At 43.9% G+C, this 23,876-nt stretch overlaps 2 protein-coding genes across 2 annotated transcripts; both read right to left on the reverse strand.

The window, feature by feature from the left end:
* Nucleotides 1-3,097: 3,097 nt before the first annotated feature.
* LOC117704665 (beta-defensin 19-like) lies at nt 3,098-6,344 on the reverse strand. Its single transcript, XM_034496881.2, has 2 exons — nt 6,264-6,344; nt 3,098-3,291 (listed from the first exon to the last, which is right to left on the reverse strand). Exons 1-2 carry the CDS (start codon nt 6,319-6,321, stop codon nt 3,098-3,100), a joined length of 252 nt encoding a protein of 83 aa, XP_034352772.1. The 5' UTR covers nt 6,322-6,344.
* A 5,298-nt stretch (nt 6,345-11,642) lies between these two features.
* LOC117704651 (beta-defensin 19-like) lies at nt 11,643-14,896 on the reverse strand. The gene is made up of 2 exons (XM_034496860.2): nt 14,834-14,896; nt 11,643-11,877 (listed from the first exon to the last, which is right to left on the reverse strand). Exons 1-2 carry the CDS (start codon nt 14,894-14,896, stop codon nt 11,686-11,688), a joined length of 255 nt encoding a protein of 84 aa, XP_034352751.1. The 3' UTR covers nt 11,643-11,685.
* Nucleotides 14,897-23,876: the final 8,980 nt, after the last annotated feature.

Below are 23,876 nucleotides of genomic sequence, written 5' to 3' on the forward strand. Positions count from 1 at the left end.
CAACTGCAAAGAAGAAGAAGTGTCCGTGGCATTGTGCAAACACTACCGACTCTGCTGTGTTCCGGATACCAGCAGCTACAACCAAAAGGCCTCCAGCACTGGAACCACAAAGGAAACCATTACGATAGAGTATGATATGTCCTCAGACTTCATGGATGTACTTACTTAACACAATATAGTTGATGGAATGATAAAAGATAAATAAATAAATAAATAAATAAATAAATAAATTAATTAATAACCTGAGAGGTGGCTGGAGAGCCCTGTGCCAGAAGTTTATGATAGCTCCTAACTTATCAGCTGTCACTCGCTCCTGTTCCAACAATGATGGACTAAGTCACACATAGAAAGCACTGAGACACCCAGGATGCACAGCCACCTACCATGATTGTGTAGCTACTCTAGATAAAACCTATGGTGTAAAGCATCCCAGTGTTTCCAGTGGCAAAGTCTTCCATGTTCTTGAAATGTCAATCGATCCCTGTGGACACTGTGTCCCTTATTTGCTGGTGATCTGTATTGGGGTTGAAGCTCTTGAGGAAGAATTTGTTTCCACACTGGCATTTCTCTGTCCTACTGTCTTTCCAACAGAGAGTTTGGGGGAAGCCAGGGTGTTCTCTTGTGTTAGTTTCCCTTCAGATGAAATCTGAAGTGGGTGAAATAAAAATCCTAGCTATTTGCATGTATGCTTCTCTCTTCTATGAGGTTTAAGTGCTCTTAATCCCCCCAGCCCCTAGCTAAGGCCTTTTCACAACTATCTTCACCAAGGAAGTCAGATCTATGTTCTTCCTCAAACCTAAGTCTGGAGCGACACTTTCCCAGATCATTGGCCCTGTTGTATGAGAGGACATGACCACTCAATGTGACTTTCCCCAAACACAGGTTCCCTCACTTAGCAGACATGGGGCCAGCAAGGTGAGCAAGGGACCTTGCTTATGTAGCAATGGGGGATTGAGTTGGTTGCAGGTGTGGGAATGGGGTGGTGACAGTGTGTGCACGGGGATGAACACAGAGCCTACTGGAACATTGTTGCAAAGCATAATGTCATCTGGGACTATATGCTTTCAGAGGTGAGCACACGTCCCACTGAGCAATGAGAAAACTTGAAGACTGTTGGGCAGTGGTGGCACATGCCTTTAATCCCAGCACTTGGGAGGCAGAGGCAGGTGGATTTCTGAGTTCGAGGCTAGCCTGGTCTACAGTGTGAGTTCCAGGACAGCCAGGGGCTACACAGAGAAACCCTGTCTTGAAAAAACAGAGAGAGAGAGAGAGAGAGAGAGAGAGAGAGAGAGAGAGAGAGAGAGAACTTGAAGACATCTCAAGGTATTTACTTGCTATCATGGCTGTAGAACCATTGACCTTTTCCTAGAGAAATAGAGAGGTTTTAATTCTCCAAAGTGAGAAGTAACCCCAGAGGACTTCAAAGGACCAGATAACTGAAATAGAAGTTCACTTGATCACAGAGAAGAAAAAATCAAAATAGAAGATGCTCTAAACTCAGGAGGAAAACACAAGCAAGAGAGAAATCACAGAAAGCAAGATTCGTGCTCCAAGGGACACAGTGGTGGTGGAAGTGCTGCCTAAAGGTAGACTTCTGAAACTTCCAAGGAGACAGCCTAGTTGTGGTTGGACCATTGCCAGCGCAATGGAACAAACTACACCAAAGTCAAGTTGGGCACAGTCAGAGAAGTAGAGAAAGATACAGCCTTGGGTAGCTACTCTCCTATTGATGTGACTAGAATCAAAGAGAGAGAAACAAGATATTAGTGGGAAGTAAGACATTAAAAGTAAACATTAGTGGCTCATAGCTTTAGTCCCAGCACTTGGTAGGCAGAGGCAGGTGGATCTCTATGAGTTCAAAGCCAGCCTGGTCTATAGAGTGAATTCCAGGACAACCAAGGCTACACAGAGAAACTCTGTCTCAAAAATAAATAAATAAATAAATAAATAAATAAATAGGCAGGGAGAGTCAATATTATGGCTAGGGAGATGGCTCAGTGGATAAAGAGATTTTCCCAGCAAGCCAGAGAACATGGGTTCAATCCCTGGACCCCACATAAAGGCAGAAGCAAGGCACCAATCATACAGAGCTGTCCTCCAAACTCTACAGAAGCATGATGGGCCACCCTTATGTAGACACACATCATATATACACACACAGTAAGAATGAGTTGTTTGTAGAAGAAGGAGAATGGAGGTAGGGGCCATGTGAGGTGGGACTGGTAGGATAGGGGGCTTCAATCAGGATGTAGAGTGAATAAATAACTTAATGGAAAAAATTAAATGATAGGAGGACCATAAATAAACATTGCATCATCAGAAAGCTAGCTACTGTCAGAAGCAGGAAATAAAAAAGAGTGAGTTGTTTAAAAATAATAGTTTTTTTTTCTTTTTCTTTTTAAGCCAGGAGGTGATAGCTCATACCTTTAATCCCAGAACTTGGGAGGCAGAAGCAGGCAGATCTCTGCGTTTGAGACCAACCTGAAACAGAGTGAATTTCAAGACAGCCAGGGTTACACAGAGAAACTGTGTCTCAGAAGAAGAAGACAAGGAGGAGGAGAAGAAAAAAGTGAGGAAGAGGAGTATGAGGAAGAGGAGAAAGAGGAGAAAAAAGAAGAAAAAGGAAGAACAGTTAGAGGATGAGGAATACATTATTCAAATTTCCTCTGCACTAACCACCAAGCCACTCTTAGCCTCACAGTTTGAAGCTGTGTGCAGACCTTCCTCTAAGTCTAAAAGCTCTGCTTAAATAACTGTGTCTTCAAGACTACACCACTGTCCCATCCCTCCTGCCCTGGTGCCTCTCTGGGTCCTACACAGCATAGATACTCATAACTCATCCTAAATACTTAACTTCCCTCCCTGGTTTCCACCACATTCTCCCACCTTCAGTGCTTGGTCAGGTTTCTCTCAGAAAGTCACTCAGGAGCCCAGACTCTTCCCCCATAGGGTTGCATCAAGAATGGGACAGACCCCCCTCACCATGCAAAACCCAGTGGAGGAAAAACAAAGACACATTTTCAGATACATACATTTTAATAAGGAGGTGGACAGCAGGGATGGCTTCCCTGGGAGTCTGCACAGGGCTTACTGGCATTCATGGTATTCTTGGCCAGTGTTTCTCATTAGACCAGTTAGTATTTTCATCTACACCTGTAAGGCTGATCCTCACATAGAACTGGAGGCAGCATGTCTGGTAAGTTCTGCAGTAGAAGTAGGCCTGTTCACTCTTTTTGCAGGAAGACCTACTGAATCCTCTGTTACCCATGCATTGAAGGATAGGATTTCTGCCTGGCAAAATAAATTATAATAATTAATTTTTGTTTTGTTTACTGGTGACATTCACTGGGGAAGTCAAGAGCACATGAAAAAAACCTAAAGGGTGATAGTAAGAGCCACAGTCTAGAGGGACCAAGTCCTGTCCTCTATGTGTCCTGCTATGTGAAGGTCAAGGCTCTGGATATTAGCATGACAAAGACAGCAGGGTACCAGCACAAAAACTGATAGGGACCCAGAGCTAAACCCACAGCTGGGGACACAAAGTGTCACAAACCTTTGTTCACTGTGAGGAAAAGATTTAATTCATTACCTGATGCCAGCAGCCATGAGTATGAAGGTGCAGGGACTAGGACTAGGTCTGCATCTCTCACCTGAACAAAGGTCCTTTCCAAACAGGTATATACACAAAGGATCATGCAGACTTTCAGGGCCACTAGACCCCACAGTGGCACTGAAGGACACACAAGAGAGAGAAGGACCCTCCCAACTAGGGTGGTATCAAAGGACACCAAGGAAGCTCCAGGCACATTGTGGCAATGCGAAGCCACTTCCTCATCCAGCCTCCATGTCAGAACATAGGCCAGAGTCTTATGATACACGAAATGCCCAGGTCTCAGTCAAAAGTCACTCATGGCAACCAGGACACTCACATGTCAAATTAAAAGGTGATAACCAACCAAACTTTGGATCCCTCCTTGTTCAGAGCATCAATGGTTCATCTCTCCTCATTTGGAATTGTACTCATGGATGCACACAGTGGGTTGTTTAACCATTCCTGTATTTAGGAGCATTTTTGGTCCCCATTTGTGTGTGTGTGTGTGTGTGTGTGTTTATATATGTGTGTGAACATGTGTGTGTGTGCATATGGAGGCCAGATCTTAACACTGAGTGTTGTTCTCAGACCTTGTTTTTTGGAGACAGGGTCTCTCGGGCAACCCTGCCCTGGGTCATTTGGCCTGGCAATGCTTGGCAAGAACCCCGGATCCTTCTGTCTCTGTTCCTCCAGCACTGAGATGATTAGCTCACTCCAGCATACTCAGCTTTTGTGAATCTTGGGAATTGGAACCCAAGTCCTCAAGCCTGCATACAAGCACCTTTACCACTGACCCACCTCTCTAGCCCACAAATTGGCCTTATTAAAACATTCTGGTTAAAAACAGGAGCTTGTAAAAAAAAATAGTAGAATAAAATTTTAAAAAAATAAAATAAATAAATTAAATAATAAAAAAACAAACAAACCATGAACTTAGAGCTGGAGAGATGGCTCAGTGGTTAAGAGCATTTGCTTTTCTTGCAGAGATCCTGGGTTCAGTATCCAACACTCACATAATGGCTTGTAACCATCACTACCTCCAGTTCTAGAGGACCCGTTCCCTTTTCTGAACCCTCGAGCACCAGGGATATGCATGGTGCACATACACGCATGCAGGCTGAACACTCAGACACAAAAGTAAACTTTTTAAAATGAGCTCCAGGCTCAATGAAGGACCCTGTGTCAACCAAACAATGTGGAGGATGTGGAGAGACGTCTCAGGGTTAGAGCAGAGGACCTATCTGAATTCAGTCCCAGCACCCACATGGTGGCTCACAACCATCTATAATGTGATCTGATGCCCTCTTCTGGTGTGCAGCTGTACATGCAGAGAGAGCACTCATACATCAAATACATTGTTAAAATATGTGGATCTGATAGAGATTGACATGCCAATCTCTGGGTGAGCACACGCATATACACTCACCACACACACACACACACACACACAGAGAGAGAGAGAGAGAGAGAGAGAGAGAGAGAGAGAGAGAGAGAGAGAGAGAGGCAGTTTATATATAAAAAAAAAACAACCAGATCTTAGTTTGAAGAAAGGAAATTAGCCTCCAAAGATCATATTAAAATGTTGGGAAATAATACAAATGAAGATCCCTACATCATAGGCCTGGATACTTAAAACAGACTAACAGAGCCAGTGAGAGGTAAGGAAAATATACTGTATGTTCTTTTGTGAAACATCTCTCTGGGATGACTCAGTTGGGAGCCATCATTCTTAGACTCCTCAGAATTCAGTAGAAATATGGCAGACATAAGGTAGCTGGCCACCACTAACCCAGCACTTCTCTGGCACATCCTCAGACCTGATACACTGAGGAGTCACTCATGAGGACATGTGATCCAAGCTCCACCATGGCTCCTGAAAACAGAATGTGACTGACTCTTCTCCCCCTGCCTAGTGGTACATTCTAGAAAGTTCTGTGGGTGAACCTAGGAAATGGCCCATGTAGTTTCTGGAATTAGCATCCTGCCTTGGCAAACCCAAGGATCTCTGAGGCCTCACTCCAAGCCAAACCCCAATCTAATCAAGTCATCAGTCCAGTACCCAGCAGATGCCCACCCCCAAGCTGAATCAAAGCTCCCTACACTTCAGAAACTCATCCTACCCTCAGCCCAAGTCCAGCCTAATGCCAGCAGCAGCAGCACTCAGCCAAGTATCTCCGTCTTGCATCATGATGTCAGGAAACCTGGCCCTCACCTTCAGTTCATGCTCCACTTTTTTTGTTATCCAGGTCCTGGGTGCTCCCTCATCTGGAATCATCCCTACCTAAGTCCCCAACCAGAGCCCAATCCTTCACCCCTCAGTGCTACCCAAGTTCCCACCAGAATGCTACTCTTGCCCCCAAGGTACCAGACGCCCCACAAACATCTCTAATGCACCTGGTTAGCAAAAATGACTTTGAAAGAAAAACAGAGACAAACAGACAGACACAAACACACACAGAGAAAGAGAGACAGAGAGAGATGGAGACAGAGAGAGACAGAGAGAGACAGAGAGAGACAGAGAGACAGACACAGAGAGGCAGCACTCATGACAGGTTCTCTTGGTACCCCTCAAAGCTTCATGAAATGGGGGAAGACTTGGGTGACACCCCTATGAGAGTGAAGGAAAGAAACCCAGAGGCAGGATCCCAGTTCCCAAAAGAACCCACATTACCTGACATTACCAGTTCCGTTGCCACAAATATGGCAAGAAGTAGGAGAACCAGCTTCATGGTGGCAGCATCCAGGGTAAAGGTGTTAACTGGACTGCAGGGGCAGGAGCAGCATTTGCTGAGGTAGGGATGAACCCTCTTTTATCAGCAGAGGTGTGGGCAGTGACTTAGAACAGGGTGGATTTGTACAAGGTCAGCTAGACAGAAGGACAGTGTGAATGACAGATATCTCAGCACAAAATGAGAGTGTAGGAAAGCCAGACATGACCTCTGTCCTAGGGAAGACATGAGGGAATTAAAGCTGGTTGGACATTTGAGACCCATGTTAATTAACACAAGAATACATGTAAGAAACATTTATATTTTAGAGTTATTCATTCTTAGTTTTCGTCCCTTTGTTTTGTCCACACACAGGTGTATGTCTCATGAAATCTTGAATCTTCCAGTATGTTCCACACCAAGGCCTCAACACTTCCTGGGATGGCTGCTGCCAGCACTGACTGATCAGGTGTGTCTCGTGGGTGCCGGGCCATTGCTCCAAACAATAAGTTCTCTTGCAGCCTTCACTGGTTCCCATGAGACTTTCATATTTATGATCCATATTTTATCTTTGTTTCGCTCACTGAGATGTGAAGAACTTGGCATGACTGTGCCCTTTGAGGATGTTGGCCTAGAAGCTTCTCAGAGTGAGGAAATGTGAGAACCTTTAACAAGTAGGGCCGCTGGGCAGATAGCTCCGAGGGTAAAGTATTTGTTGTGGAAATGTGAAGAGTTGAGATTGGATCCCTAACATTCACACACACACACACAAAAAAAAAAAAAAAAAAAAGCCAGGCTCAGTGGCACATATCTGTAATCCAGGAGCAGGAGAAGCCAAGACACAGTGACCAGCCAATCTGGTCACTTGACCAGTCAATCTAGGATATTCACGTGGCCTAGTTTCAGGTAGAGACCTTATCTTAAAAGTTAGGTGGTGAGCAATTGGGAAAGACAATTGACATAGTCCTCCTACACACACACACACACACACACACACACACACACACACACACAGACACACACACACACAGGCACACACACACACACAGGCACACACAAGCACACACAAGCACACATACAAACACACGCACATGAAAGACAGTTGGAAGATTTGAGGGACTCCACTTAGATACCAAGCAAGGGGGTTTCATAGCAAGAGTGAGCTTGAGCTCTGGTAGCGTCCAGCTTCCTGCTCTGCCCTCACCCCTGGGATGCCCAGCCAAGTGAGGTGGGACAGCTGAGGATGACTAATCAAGGAATATCTGCCTCCCAAACTGATTTCAATGAATCTCTGTTCTTTATGAAGTATCCTGCCTTAGATATTTAGTAATATTTAACCACTAACTGATTAATAAAACAGAGAATTATAGCTTATCACACTAGTACAGAATGTTAACATACTGTCACATTAACATACTAATGCATCAATTTTAGCAGGTATTGCTCCTAAGACAATGATTCCAAAGCTCAGACATTGATTCCCCCCTCCCCCCCACTTCTGTGCATGGATAAGTGCAGCAGTTTCAAAGTCAGCAGAGAGCTTGGATCCATCTACATCTCCATGGACAGTCTTACCAGCTGAACTGGGAGCAGCGCAAGTTCCTACCATTGAGGTGTGAGAATGGAGTGTGTGTGTTTGTGTGTGTGTGTGTTTGTGTGTGTAAAGTATTATGTCATTTCTTTGAAGGATGCCTTCAGAAGTGGTGCACACTGTTTTGAATCTGCTGCCCAGAACTCATTCCCACCAAAGCCAGCTCCAGGATACATTGGGAATATTTTCCTTTATTCTGGGCAATGACAGTTTGCTAAAAGTCAAGATCTGACTCACTAAAAAGACAGGCACTGAGGAGAATTAGTGATATTTGGGACTTGGCTTTATATGCAGAATATTTAACAAAGATTTGCAGACTTAATAAATGATAGCTACTATTCCATTTAGTAAATGATCAGTTTAACTTCAGCTTTTTTAAACTTAATTTTAATGATGGTTCTTAAATGCTAACCTCAATGACTTTTTTCTTAAGAGTATATTTGGTAACATCTGTAAGGAACTCTCTGTCTGTAGACTCACTTTGTGCCATCCTGAAAGACACCCACAAAACTCATACAATCCAGAACCAATGGCTCCTGACCTAAGATGGGTGCTGATAGCTTCTAACAAAAAGCTAGGCACTGTTGGCACATAGTATCTGCCTCTGCTGATGACAGTTGGCAATTTAGAGCCAGAGCTGATGGCTCCTGGCCTAATCCAGGTACTGATGATACCTGACCAGGTGCTCATGGCACCTACTCTCCTCCTCTGCTGATGGCAGTAGGCAATTTAAATTGTCTCTGCCCCTTCATAACCGTGCACTCCTTGGCCAAGGGGTATGCAAGACCTGGTTGTGAGTCCCATCTGTGTCCACTTACCTTCCTCCAAGTCCCTGTTCAGAGGCTCCAGAAATGCTGGGGAGCCAGCCCCGGCTTGGGTGTGAGAGGGGGAGAGAGCTGCAGCTGCTTCTTCTTTCTTTTCCTCTTCCCACCTCTTCTGAAGGCAGCCCCTATGCTAATGTAGCTGACCCGCAGTCATTGATCCTGTGGCCAGAAACTGGCACTTGTATCCCAGCCCTAAGACCAGCAAGGAGTTAAGTAAATAGCCTTGTGCAATCCTAAAAACTTCTTCTGAGGGTAAGAGACTTTAGGCTAAGGTGATTAGCACTTGTAGCCTAACAGCAGAGGATTAGGCAATGTGGCCTTTGTTCTATCTCAGCAGGAACTCTTGGGCTCTAACTTGCACCTGGGTCACAGGAAGAAAAGACACTTAGAAAAGTTGCTATAGAGTTTATTAAGTGTAAAAAGTATCCTATGAAAGCTATCTGAGCGGAAAAGCAGAAAGGTCCTAAGTGGGAAAAAGGAAAACTTTTCTATTTGGGAAAAGAAAAATTTCTTATTCTATCTCTATTTCTATCTTTCATTCTAACTCTATTCTAACTAACCTAACTCCCTACTCTAACTAACTGACTATTGTAAGTCACCATTCAAACTGACTCTGATCTCTTTGTCCTCAGAACTTATACATCTTTCAGTGTACATGGTCACATGTTACAAGGTTCATCACAAGTTCACACCAAAATTCAAGTCATAAATTGAAATAGAAGTTTACAACACAGAATGTTTACATAAATATCCATTAGGAGTGATTATTTATCTAGACATTCATCACCTGTCTAGCTCCACATGTTCACAGAACGTTTGAAATTATAAATTAGTGAAGTTTTTTAATAGATAACCCCAAACTTGAAGACATCTCAAGGTATTTACTTGCTATCATGGCTGTAGAACCATTGACCTTTTCCTAGAGAAGTAGAGAGGTTTTAATTCTCCAAAGAGAGAAGTAACCCCAGAGGACTTCAAAGGACCAGATAACTGAAAGAGAAGTTCCCTTGATCCCAGAGAAGAAAAAATAAAATTTAAAGATGGTCTAAAGTCAGGAGGAAAACACAAGCAAGAGAGAAGTCACAGAGAGCAAGCTTAGTGCTCCAAGGGAGGCAGTGATGGTGGAAGTGCTGCCTAAAGGCAGACTTCTAAAACTTCCAAGGAGACAGCCTAGTTGTGGTTGGACCATAGCCAGCTCCCTAGAACAAACTGCACCAAAGTCAAGTTGGGCCCAGTCAGAGAAGTAGAGAAAGATACAGCCTTGGGTAGCTACTCTCCTATTGATGTGACTAGCATCAAAGAGAGAGAAACAAGATATTAGTGGGAAGTAAGACATTAAAAGTAAACATTAGTGGCTCATAGCTTTAGTCCCAGCACTTGGTAGGCAGAGGCAGGCGGATATACATGAGTTCAAAGCCAACCTGGTCTATAGAGCGAATTCCAGGACAACCAAGGCTACACAGAGAAACCCTGTCTCAATAAATATATATATATTTATATATATATATATAATTATAATATATATATAATTATTATATATATATATATATATATATATATATATATATATATATATAGGCAGGGAGAGTAAATATTATGGCCAGGGAGGAGACGCAGTGAACAAAGAAACTTTCCCAGCCAGCCTGAGGACCTGGGTTCAGTCCCTGGGTCCCACATAAAGGCAGAAAAAAAGAACCAATCATAGGGAGGTTTCCTCCAAACTCTACAGAAGAATGATGGGCCACTCTTATGTAGACACACGTCATATATACACACACAGTAAGAATGAGTTGTTTGTAGAAGGGGGAGAATGGAGGTAGGGGCCATTTCAGAGGGGACTGGCAGGATAGGGGGCTTCAATCAGGATGTAAATAAATAAATAACTTAATGGAAAAAATTAAATCATAGGAGGACCATAAATATACATTCCATCATCAGAAAGCTAGCTACTGTCAGAAGCGGGAAACAAAGAGAATGAGTTGTTTAAAAATAATAGTTTTTTTTTTTTTTTTTTTTTTTTTTTTTTAGCCAGGAGGTGATAATTCATACCTTTAATCCCAGAACTTGGGAGGCAGAAGCAGGCAGATCTCTGAGTTTGAGACCAACCTGGAACAGAGTGAATTCCAGGACAGCCAGGGGTGCACAGAGAAACTGTGTCTCAGAAACAGAGGAAGAGAAGGAGGAGGAGAAGAAGAAAGAAGAGGAAGAGGAGGAGGATGAAGAGGAGAAAGAGGAGAAGGAAGAGGAAGAAGAAGAAGGAGAAGGAGGAAGAGGAGGAGAAGGAAGAGGAGGAAGAAAAAGGAGAAGGAGGAGGAGGAGGAGGAGGAGGAGGAGAGGGAGAGGGAGAGGGAGAGGGAGAGGGAGAGGGAGAGGGAGAGGGAGAGGGAGAGGGAGAGGGAGAGGGAGAGGGAGAGGGAGAGGGAGAGGGAGAGGGAGAGGGAGAGGGAGAAGAAGCAGAAGCAGAAGCAGGAAGAGGAGAAAGAGGAAGAGGAGGAGGGGGAGGAGGAGGAGGAGGAGGAATATATTATTCAAATTTCCTCTGCACTAACCACCAAGCCAATCTTAGCCTCACAGTTTGAAGCTGTGTGCAGACCTTCCTCTAAGTCTAAAAGCTCTGCTTAAATAACTGTGTCTTCAAGACTACACCACTGTCCCATCCCTCCTGCCCTCTTGTCTCCCTGGGTCCTACACAGCATAGATACTCATAACTCATCCTAAATACTTAACTTCCCTCCCTGGTCTCCACTGCATTCTCCTACCTTCAGTGCTTGGTCAGGTTTCTCTCAGAAAGTCACTCAGGAGCCCAGACTCTTCCCCCATAGGGTTGCATCAACAATGGGACAGACCCCCCCTCACCATGCAAACCCCAGTGGAGGAAAAACAAAGACACATTTTCAGATGCATACATTTTAATAAGGAGGTGGACAGCAGGGACGGCTTCCCTGGTGTCTGCACATGGCATACTGGCATTCACGGTATTCTTGGCCAGTGTTTCTCATTAGACCAGTTAGTGTTGTCATCTACACCAGTAAGGCTGATCCTCATGTAGGACTGGAGGCAGCATGTCTGGTAAGTTCTGCAGTAGAAGTAGGCCTGTTCACTCTTTTTGCAGGAAGATCTACCGAATCCTCTGTTACCCATGCATTGAAAAAAAATGTCTGCCTGGCCAAAAAAAAAAGAATTATAATAATTAATTTTTGTTTACTGGTGACATACACTGGGAAAGTAAAGAGTACATGAAAAAACCCTAAAGGGTGATAGTAAGTGCCACAGTCCAGAGGGACAAAGTCCTGTCCTCTATTTGTACTGCTATGTGAAGGTAAAGGCTCTGGACATTAGCATGACAAAGACAGCCTGATACCAGCACAAAACCTGATAGGGAGACAGAAGAGAGGATCCAGAGGTAAACCCAAAGCTGGAGACACAAAGGGTCACAAATGTTTGTTCACTGTGAGGAAAAGATTTAATTTAGTACCTGCTGCCTGCAGCCATGAGTATGAAGGTGCAGGGACTAGGACTAGGTCTGCATCTCTCACCTGAACAAAGGTCCTTTTCAAACAGGTATATACCCAAAGGATCATGCAGTCTTCCAGGGCCACTAGACCCCACAGTGCCACTGAAGGACACACAAGAGAGAGAAGGACCCTCCCAACTAGGGTGGTATCAAAGGACACCAAGGAAGCTCCAAGCACATTGTGGCAATGCGAAGCCACTTCCCCCTCCAGCCTCCATGTCAGAACATAGGCCAGAGTCTTATGATACATGAAATGCCCAGGTCTCAATCAAAAATCACTCATTGGAACGAGGACACTTGCATGTCAAATTAAAAGGTGATAGCCAACCAAACATTGGATCCCTCCTTGTTCCGAGCATCAGTGGTTCGTCTCTCCTCATTTTGAACTGTACTCATGGATGCACACAGTTTAACCATTCCTGTATTCAGGAGCATTTTTTGTCATTATTTGTGTGTATGTGTGTGTTTATATATATGTGTTTGCACATGTGTGAGTGTATATATGGAGGCCAGATCTTAATCTTGGGTGTTGTTCTCAGACCTTGTTTTTTGGAGATAGGGTCTCTCTGGGCACGCTGCCCTTGGTCATTTTGGCTGGCAATGCTTGGCAAGAACCCCGGATCCTTCTGTCTCTGTTCCTCCAGCACTGAGATAATGAGCTCACTCCAGGAAGGAGATGACGGGCTCACTGTAGCAAGCTCAACTTTACATGGATCTTGGGAATCAGAACCCAAGTCCTCAAGCCTGCATACAAGCACCTTTACCACTGACCCACCTCTCTAGCGCACAAATTGGCCTTATTAAAACATTCTGGTTAAAACCATGAGCTTGTTAAGAAAATAATAATAAAATAAAATAAAATAAAATAAAATTTAAAAAATAAATAAATTAAATTTAAAAAATGAACCATGAACTTAGAGCTGCAGAGATGGCTCAGTGGTTAAGAGCATTTGCTGTTCTTGCAGAGATCCTGGGTTCAGTTTCCAACACTCCCATAATGGCTTGTAACCATCCCTAACTCCAGTTCTAGAGGACCAGTTCCCTTTTCTGAACCCTCTGAGCACCAGGGATGTGCATGGTGCACATACACGCATGCAGGCTGAACACTCAGACACAAAAGTAAACTTTTTAAAATGAGCTCCAGGCTCAATGAAGGACCCTGTGTCAACCAAACAATGTGGAGGATGTGGAGAGACGTCTCAGGGTTAGAGCAGAGGACCTATCTGAATTCAGTCCCAGCACCCACATGGTGGCTCACAACCATCTATAATGTGATCTGATGCCCTCTTCTGGTGTGCAGCTGTACATGCAGAGAGAGCACTCATACATCAAATACATTGTTAAAATATGTGGAACTGATAGAGATTGACATGCCAATCTCTGGGTGAGCACACACACATACACTCAGCACACACACACACACACACACACAGAGAGAGAGAGAGAGAGAGAGAGAGAGAGAGAGAGAGAGGCAGTTTATAAAAAGAAAAACAACCAGATCTTAGCCTGAAGAAAGGAAATTAGCCTCCAAAGATCAGATTAAAATTTGGGAAAGAATACAAATGAAGGACCCTACATCATAGGTCTGGTTACTTAAAAGAGACTAACAAAGCCAGTGAGAGGTAAGGAAAATATACTCTATGTTCTTTTGTGAAACATCTCTCTGGGATGACCCAGTTGGGAGCCATCATTCTTAGACTCCTCAGAATTCAGTAGAAATATGGCAGACATAAGGTAGCTGGCCACTACTAACCCAGCACTCCTCTGCCACATCCTCAGACGTGATACACTGAGGAGTCGCTCATGAGGACACATGATCCAAGCTCCACCATGGCTCCTGAAAACAGAATGTGACTGACTCTTCTCCCCCTGCCTAGTGGTACACCCTAGAAACTTCTCTGGGTGATTCTAGGAAATGGCCGGTGTAGTTTCTGGAATTAGCATCCTGCCTTGGCAAACTCAAGGATTTCTGAAACCTCACTCCAATCCAAACCCCAATCTAATCAAGTCATCAGCCCAGTACCCAGCAGATGCCCACCCCCAAGCTGAATCAAAGCTCCCTACACTTCAGACACTTATCCTATGTCATCCCAAGTCCAGCCTAAAGCCAACAGCAGCAGCACTAAGCCAAGTATGTTCATCTTGCATCATGATGTCAGGAAACCAGGCCCTCACCTTCAGTTCATGCTCTACTTTCTCTGTGACCCAGGTCCTGGGTGCTCCCTCATCAGGAACCATCCGTAGCCAAGTCCCCAAACAGAGCCCAATCCTTCACCCCTTATCTCCACCCTAAGTTCCCACCAGAATGCTACTCTTGCCCCCAGGTACCAGACGTCCCACAAACATCTCTAATGCACTGGCTTAGCAAAATGATTTTGAAAGAAAGACAGAGACAAACAGACAGACACACACACACACACAGAGACAGAGAGAGAGAGACAGATACAGAGACAGAGACAGAGACAGAAAGAGAGGCAGCATGCATGACAGGATCTTGTGCTACCCTTCAAAGCTTCATGAAATGGGGAAAGACTTGGGTGACACCCCTATGAGAGTGAAGGAAAGAAACCCAGAGGCAGGACCCCAGTTCCCAAAAGTACCCACATTACCTAACATCACCAGGTCTGTTGCTACAAATATGTCAAGAAGTAGAAGAACCAGCTTCATGGTGGCAGCATCCAGGGTGAAGGTGTTAACTGGGTTGCCATGGCAGGAGCAGTGTTCGATAAGGTAGGGATGAACCCTCCTTTATCAGCAGAGGTGTGGGCAGTGACTTAGAACAGGAGGATTTGTACAAGTTCAGCTAGACAGAAGGACAGTGTGAATGACAGATATCTCAGCACAAAATGAGAGTGTAGGAAAGCCAGACATGACCTCCGTCCTAGGGAGTACAAGAGGGAATTAAAGCTGGTTGGACATTTGAGACCCATGTTAATTAACACAAGAATACATGTAAGAAACATTTATATTTTAGAGTTATTCATTCTTAGTTTTCATCCCTTTGTTTTGTCCACACACAGGTGTATGTCTCATGAAATCTTGAATCTTCCAGTATGTTCCACACCAAGGCCTCAACACTTCCTGGGATGGCTGCTGCCAGCACTGACTGATCAAGTGTGTCTCGTGGGTGCCGGGCCATTGCTCCCAACTGCAATAAGTTCTCTTGCAGCCTTCACTGGTTCCCATGAGACTTTCATATTTATCATCCATATTTTATCTTTGTTTCATTCACTGAGATGTGAAGAACTTGGAATGACTGTGCCCTTTGAGGATGGTGGCCTAGAAGCTTCTCAGTGTGAGGAAATGAGAGAACATTTAACAAGTAGGGCCGCTGGGCAGATAGCTCCGAGGGTAAAGTATTTGTTGTGTAAATGTGAAGACTTGAGTTTGGATCCCCAACAGTCACCAAAAAAGAAAAAGAAAAAAAGAAAAAAAAAAACCCAGGCTCAGTGACACACATCTGTAATCCAGGAGCAGGAGAAGCCAAGACACAGTGATCAGCCAATCTGGTCACTCTGGCCAATCAATCTAGGTAATTCACGTGACCCAGTTTCAGGAAGAGGACTTATCTTAAAAGTTAGGTGGTGAGCAATTGGGAAAGACACCTGACATAGACCTCCTACACACACACACACACACACACACACACACACACACACACACACACGCACAAGCAAATCAAGACAGTTGGAAGATGTGAGGGATTCCACTTAGATCCCAAGCAATGGGGTTTCCTAGAAAGACTGAGCTTGAGCTCTGGTCGAGTAAAGCTTCCTGCTCTGCCCTGGGATCCTCAACCCTGGGATGCCTAGCCAAGTGAGGTGGGACAGCTGCAGATGACTAATCAAGGAATATCTGACTCCCAAACTGATTTCAATGAATCACTGTTCTTTATGAAGTGTCCTGCCTTAGATATTTAGTAATATTTAACCACTTACTGATTAATAAAACAGACTATAACAGCTTATCACACTAGTACAGAATTTTAACACACTGTCACATTCACACACTAAATCTTCAATTTTAGCAGGTATTGCTCCTAAAGCAATGATTCCAAAGCACAGACATTGATTTTTTTTTTCCCCACTTCTGTGCATGGATAAGTGCAGCACTCTCAAAGTAAGCAGAGAGCTTGGATCCATCTACATCTCCATGAAGAGTCTTACCTGCTGACCTGGGAGCAGCACCAGTTCCTCCCATTGAGGAGCGGGAATGGAGTGTGTGTGTGTGTAGTATTATGTCATTTCTTTGAAGGATGCCTTCAGAAGTGGTGCACACTGTTTTGAATCTGCTGCCCAGAACTCATTCCCACCAAAGCCAGCTCCAGGATACATTGGGAATATTTTCCTTTATTCTGAGCAATGACAGCTTGCTAAAAGTCAGGATCTGACTCACTAAAAAGACAGGCACTGAGGAGAATTGTGATATTTGGGACCTAGCTTTATATGCAGAATATTTAACAAACATTTGCAGACTTAATAAATGATAGCTACTACTCCATTTAGTAAATGATCATTATAACTTTAAGTATTTTAAATTTAATTTTAATGATGGTTCTTAAATGCTTTAACCTCCCTTTCAGCCCACCACCACCAAAAGATTTGGGAAAGAAAGGATACAGGGGAAGTGTGCCTGTTAAAATGTTCTTTGAGTAATTCTCCAGTCAGCAGTGGCAGCTCGATTTATTTGCAGACAACTCATGGACACACCACCACTCCAGTTCAGTAGAGTCTGGTTAGTAACCGAGGTGATATGAGCTAGAAGAGACAGTTAGGCCTCAGTGTCCGATTGAGTCAGCAAGAGCAACCAGAAGGAGCACCAGGAAATGTTCTAGGTTGTGTCTTTCTCAGGGAAGTGAAGATCAGTGAAGACATGAGACCCACATGTGTTGTACAGCTAGCTCTGTAAGTAAGCCTAGCTCAGCCTCTGTCACTGTCCACAGAGTCTTATTTATACCCTCCAAACATCATGTGCTCTTCCTTAGGTCTTACCTCAGCATGTGCATCTGTCTCAGTTGATATCACTCTATCAATTCTCAGAAGCAGCAAAAAACTGCAGCACACCACCACCAGTTTTTTGGTCCATTTCTCTCTATGCTGTCTCAACAAATGCAGCTGAACTACACAATGTAAGGCAGGCCAATACATGTGTGCTGTTAGCAAATAATCCTTTATCATGTGTCCTTTCATGTGCTTGCTTTAGCAGAACATCCTCTCTCCAGTGTCTGCTTCAGTGAAATGTTCTTTCATGAGTCTGCCTTTGCCTTTCACACCTGTGTCCATGTTAGTGAAATATTTCTTCACATGTTTGCACCAGTGAACAAAACAAGGCACTGGCTTTCCAAAGACTTTACACCGACTTTCCTCAGAACCCCCAAGTTTCCACTTCAGGCTATAGATAATCAATAGTTCCCATTGCCAATGCTGTGAGAGCAATCAGGGGGAAGGGTGTCAGAGTTCTTCCAGGGCCAAGCAGCTCTCTAAATTTGGGGACAGCAATATCTGCCCCTGTTTTGTTGGGTTCTTATTAATTTTTCAAATTACCTTTAGTGTGTGTGCCATGCATTTGTGTGGAGATCAGAGTTAACAGGTGAGAGTCAATTCTCTTTCCTCCATGTAAGTCCTGGGATGGTCCTCAGATTATAAGGCTTGGTAATAAGTAGTTTCAGCTGCTGAGGCATCTTGCTGGCCCTGTTGTGATCCTCAACTGATCTTTAGTCAGATAGTCTCTGGCAATTTGAAACCAAACATGAGGAGTCACATGCAATTTAAATGCCCAAGGTTCCCAAAAGGGATCCTTATCCACTTTGTTATTCTGCATACTCACTGGGAAGCAGCCTAACAATTTGCCCTGTTGCTGAGCTGGAATTACACCAGCAGCAGATCCAATAGGCCCCTTTGCTTTCTTTTTACCTTTTTCAGGGTATTTTGTGGAATGACTTATATTGAAATGCTGCACAGTAGGCCACTTATATTTATGATACATTGTTACTTTCTTTTCAGACTCAGATTCTTCCTCTGAGGTTAATTTTTCCTCTTCTGATTCACCACTACTCCCTCCTGAACTACTTTTCTCAGACTTTCTGTCAAGGAATAAATGCTTTTCTTAGATTCTGAGTGAGACTGTAGTAACAGGGTCCCCTCACAAGGAGGTGAATCTACTGTCTCCTGAGCACATATGGCTTTTTGTCATCCCCCAATTCCTTCCTAAGCACATTCCAAATAGCAAATGCTGTAGGGGGCATGCCTAATCCTCCAGTCTCTGTAAACCAGCTTTTATTGTCTAACCCCACCTTCTCCCATGGATCCACATCTAACCTTTACCTCTCAGGGAACCAGGGACTGACTGTTTGTATAAACTGAAGAAAGTCAGTCAGCTGGCTAGTGCTAACCTCAATGCCTTTTTTTCTTAAAAGTATATTTGATACCATCTGTAAAGAACTCTCTGTCTGTAGCCTCACTCTGTCCCATCCTTAAAGATTACCACAAAAGTCATACAACCCACAACAGATGGCTCCTGACCTAAGATGGGTGCTAATAGTGTCTAACAAAACAGCTAGGCACTGATGGCACCTAGTATCTGCCTCTGTTGATGACAGTAGGCAATTTAGAGGCAGAGCTGATGGCTCCTGGCCTAATCCAAGTACTGATGGTACCTGACCAGGTGCTGATGGCACCTAGTATCCACCTTTGCTGATGCAATAGGCAATTTTCGAGCCAGAGCTGGTGGCTCCTGGCCTAACCCAGGTACTGATGGTACCTGACCAGGTGTTGTGGCACCTACTATCTGCCTCTGCTGTTGGTAGTAGGCAATTTAAAGCCAGAGCTGATGGCTCCTGGTCTAATACAGGTAACGATGGTACCTGACCTGGTGCTGATGGCACCTACTGTCCTCCTCCACTGATAGCAGTAGGCAATTTAAAGTGTTTCTCCCCCTTATAATGTGCACTTTTTGGCCAAGGGGTATGCAAGTCCCGGTTATGGGCCCTATGTGTGTCCACTTACCCTCTTCAAAGTCCCTGTTCAGAGGCGCCAGAAATGCTGGGGGCCAGTCCAGCTTGGGTGTTAGAGGGGGAGAGAGCTGCAGCTTCTTCTTCTTTCTTTTCCTCCTCCTACTGGTTCTTCTCCAGGCAGCCCCTATGATAATGTAGCTGACCTGCAGTCAGAGATCCTGTGGCCAGAAACTGGCACTTGTATCCCAGCCCTAAGCCCTGCAAGGAGTTAAATAAATAGCCTGGTGCTATCCTAAAAATTTCTTCTATGGGTAAGAGACTGCAGGCTAGTGTGATTAACATGTGTAGCCTAACAGCAGAGGATTAGGCAATGTGGCCTTTGTTCTATCTCAGCAGGAACTGCTGGGCTTTAACTTGAGGCTGTGTAGCAGGAAGAAAGGACACTTAGAAAAGTTGTTATAGAGTTTATTAAGTGTAAAAGTATCCTATGATAGCTATCTGAGGGGAAAAGCACAAAGGTCCTAAGTGGGAAAAAGCAAAACTTCTTTTCTATTTGGGAAAAGGAAAATTTCTTATTGTATCTCTATTTCTGTCTTCTATTCTAACTCTATTCTAACTAACCTAACTTGCTACTCTAACTAACTGACTATTCTAACTCACCATTCTAACTGACTCTCATCTCTTTGTCCTCAGAACTTATACACCATTCAGAGTACATGGTCACATGTTACAAGGTTCATCACAAGTCCACACCAAAATTCAAGTCATAAATTGAAATGGAAGTTTACAACACAGAATGTTTACATGAATATGCATTAGGAGTAATTATCTAGCTAGACATTCATCACCTCTCTTACTCCACAGGTTCGCAGAAAATTTGAAAGTATAAATTAGTGAAGTTTTGTATAGATAACCCCAGGCAATATTTTCTCTTCTGTCCTTGTACCTATAATAAAACATGGATTCCCTATAGTGACATAGGTTAATTGTTTTTACAACTTCTTGGAATGTGCTCTGAGCAGGAGAAGGTCTTGTTACTGTCTTTCTCAGGGCAATTAACTGATAAAACTCAGGTGACTGGCAGAGTTCTCTTTAGAGTTTTGACCATGCCTGAGGGACTTAATAGCAGTCCTAATATAAAAGAGCTTAGTAATCATTAATATAACTTTAGGAATTCTTATAGGGTCATTATTAAAACTGAAGAAGTCATCTATTTGCCTATATAGTGTCACTATAAGACAGTACATCTTTGTGGATCTGCAGAGATCTGCTACAAAGGGGTGTGATATAGCTCAGTGATAGTTGCATATGAATAATAATAATAATAATGAGAAAAGCATACTAATAGCAGGAATCTTTCCTAAAATCACGTCCACCACAGCCTTGCTAATGGGGCACACTCGTCGCAGATTATATAATTATCCGAGGCAAGCATTTCAGGATGATCATCTGCTCATTATTAGCTTCTCCCATTATAGTTCCTGACACTGAAGGTGAACTTTCCCTCTCTGAACTCCCAACCATGTCCTTCAGGTCTGTGGCTTTCAAGCTTCTCTTTGCTCTCAGGGACTGTTTCAGATGCTCAGGCCACACAGCAGCCATGGGTTGGTGTCTTGCTTGGGTGTGCATTTATGTCTCTCTTTGGCTCAATGCCCATCCCACTGCCCACACAACAGAAAGGCCAATAAAAGTCTTGGCCACATTCACACTGTACTTGTGTTCTAGATGCCTGGATCTGTGTCCTACCTGCCAAGAACCATGAGGCTTCTGCTGCTGGCTCTTCTTCTCCTGGCTCTTCTACCCCAAGTGATACCAGGTAACAGATCCATAGGAAATGACCAAAATGGCATCTTGGCCATTTGAAAGTCTTGCTACAGCTCTCAAGGAAGTTCTTCATCTCCTCACATTCTGGAATTTGGTGAGCAGTATGTCTGCAGGGTGGCTACATGGATGACAGAGCTGCCTTTTATCTCCCTTGGACTATGAATGTCTAGGGCTTGAAAAACACTGCTTTTTAAAGGTCACCCAAAAGACTGGCTAGAACCTTGACACTCTTGTTCCAGAAAACCTGCTTCTTCAAATAACTCAATCATAGTCATGGGGTAGATTTCTTTTTTATATAGCTGTTTACTTTTATTCCTTTATTTATTTTTACCTGGGGGGAGGAGAGCACATATGCGGGTGACACAGTGCACACATGGGAGATCTGAGAAAAAAAACTGTGGGAGTCCATAGTCTCCCTTCATTGTTAGGGACTTAGGGTCAACTCAGGTCTACCAGGCTAAATAGCAATTGCGTGGAGCCATCTTATCAGCCCCAGGTAAGTTTGTTGATATGGGTAGCTTGACACAGGTCTGGGGAGCTTTGTATTGACTATCCCCTGATGCCTTACTAGTAACAAGTTTACTTTCATTGATGAGTGATCAATCATACTTTGAGAAAAGCTAAACATGGGCAGGGTGAAAAAGTTGGGAACAGCTATTTGGAGAAGCATGGTGTTATCAATCTGTAGCTAGTAAGGAGCCTAAGGGCCGTGTCCTGCTATGGTCACAGTGGTGGGACCATAGGGTGGAATGCCAGGTTCAGAATCATCCAGCAACACTAACTGAAAATCATTGATCTCTCCTTTGATTATTTAGATGATGGTGCTGAGAAAAGATGGTTCAGGAGTTTAGGGATCTGCAGAAACCACTGCAAAGGATTAGAAGTGCCCATGAAATTGTGTGAACATAACCAACTCTGCTGTGTTCAGGTACAACAGCAGCAGAATCAAAAGGCCTCTGGCAATGAGACCATGAAGGGAACCATTAAGATAGAGTATGATATGTCCTCAGAGTTCATAGATGTACTTACTTAACACAATATACTTGATGAAATGATAAAAGATAAATAAATAAATAAATATGTAAATAAATAACCTGAGAGGTGGCTGAAGAGCCCTGTTCCCGAAGTTTATGATAGCTCCTGACTTATCAGCTGTCACTGGCTCCTGTTCCAAGAATGATGGACTAAAGTCACACATAGAAAGCACCGAGACACCCAGGATGCACAGCCAACTACCATGATTGTGTAGCTATTCTAGATAAAACCTACAGTGTAAAGCATCCCAGTATTTCCAGTGGCAAAGCCTTCCATGCTCTTGAAATGTCAGTCGATTGCTGTGGACACTGTGTTCCTTATTTGTTGGTGATTTGTATTGGGGTTGAAGCTCTTGAGGAAGGATCTGTTTCCACACTGGCATTTCTCTGTCCTACTGTCTTTCTGATGAGAGTTTTGGGGAAGCCATGGTGTTCTCTTGTGCTAATTTCCGTTCAGATGAAAGCTGAAGTGCGTGAAGTCAAAATCCTATCTATCTGCAAGTATGCTTCTCTCTACTATGAGGTTTAAGTGCTCTTAATCCCCCCAGCCCCTACCTAAGGCCTTTTCACAACTATCTTCACTGAGGTAGTCAGACCTATATTCTTCCTGAAACCTAAATCTGGAGCGGCACTTTCTCAGATCATTTTTCCTGTTGTATGAGAGGACATGGCCACTCAGTGTGACTTTCCCCAAACACAGGTTCCCTCACCCAGCAGACATGGGCCAGCAAGGCGAGCAGTGGACTTTGCTTATGTAGCAATGGGGGATTGAGTTGGTTGCAGATGTAGGAATGGGGTGGTGATAGTGTGTGCACAGGGGTGAACACAGAGCCTACTGGAACATTATTGTAAAGCATAATGTCATCGGGGACTATTGGCTTTCAGAGGTGAGCAGACTTCCCACTGAGCAATGAGAAAACTTGAAGACTGCTGGGAAGTGATGTCACATGCCTTTAATCCCAGAACTTGAGAGGCAGAGGCAGGTGGATTTCTGAGTTCGTGGCTAGCCTGGTCTACAGAGTGAGTTCCAGGACAGCCAGGACTACACAGAGAAACCCTGTCTTGAAAAAGCAAAGAGAGAGAGAGAGAGAGAGAGAGAGAGAGAGAGAGAGAGAGAGAGAGGCAATACTTGAAGACATCTCAAGGTATTTACTTGCTATCATGGCTGTAGAACCACTGACCTTTTCCTAGAGAAGTAGAGAGGTTTTAATTCTCCAAAGAGAGCCATAACCCCAGAGGACTTCAAAGGACCAGATAACTGAAAGAGAAGTTCCCTTGATCACAGAGAAGAAAAAATCAAAATAAAAGATGCTCTAAACTCAGGAGGAAAACACAATCAAGAGAGAAGTCACAGAGAGCAAGCTTAGTGCTCCAAGGGAGGCAGTGGTGGTGGAAGTGCTGCCTAAAGGTAGACTTCTGAAACTTCCAAGGAGACAGCCTAGTTGTGGTTGGACCATAGCCAGCTCCCTAAAACAAACTAAGCCAAAGTCAATTTGGGCACAGTCAGAGAAGTAAAGAAAGATACAGCCTTGGGTAGCTACTCTCATATTGATGTGACTAGAATCAAAGAGAGAGAAACAAGATATTAGTGGGAAGTAAGACATTAAAAGTAAACATTAGTGGCTCATACCTTTAGTCCCAGTACTTGGTAGGCAGAGGCAGGCGGATCTCTATGAGTTCAAAGCCAGCCTGGTCTATAGAGTGAATTCCAGGACAACCAAGGCTACACATAGAAACCCTGTCTCAAAAAATAAATAAGTAAAGGGGCGGTAAGAGTAAATAGTATGGCTAGGGAGGTGGCTCAGTGGATAAAGAGACTTTCCCAGCAAGCCTGAGC

Source organism: Arvicanthis niloticus, chromosome 2 (assembly GCF_011762505.2).
Source record: "Arvicanthis niloticus isolate mArvNil1 chromosome 2, mArvNil1.pat.X, whole genome shotgun sequence".
Lineage (NCBI taxonomy): Eukaryota > Metazoa > Chordata > Mammalia > Rodentia > Muridae > Arvicanthis > Arvicanthis niloticus.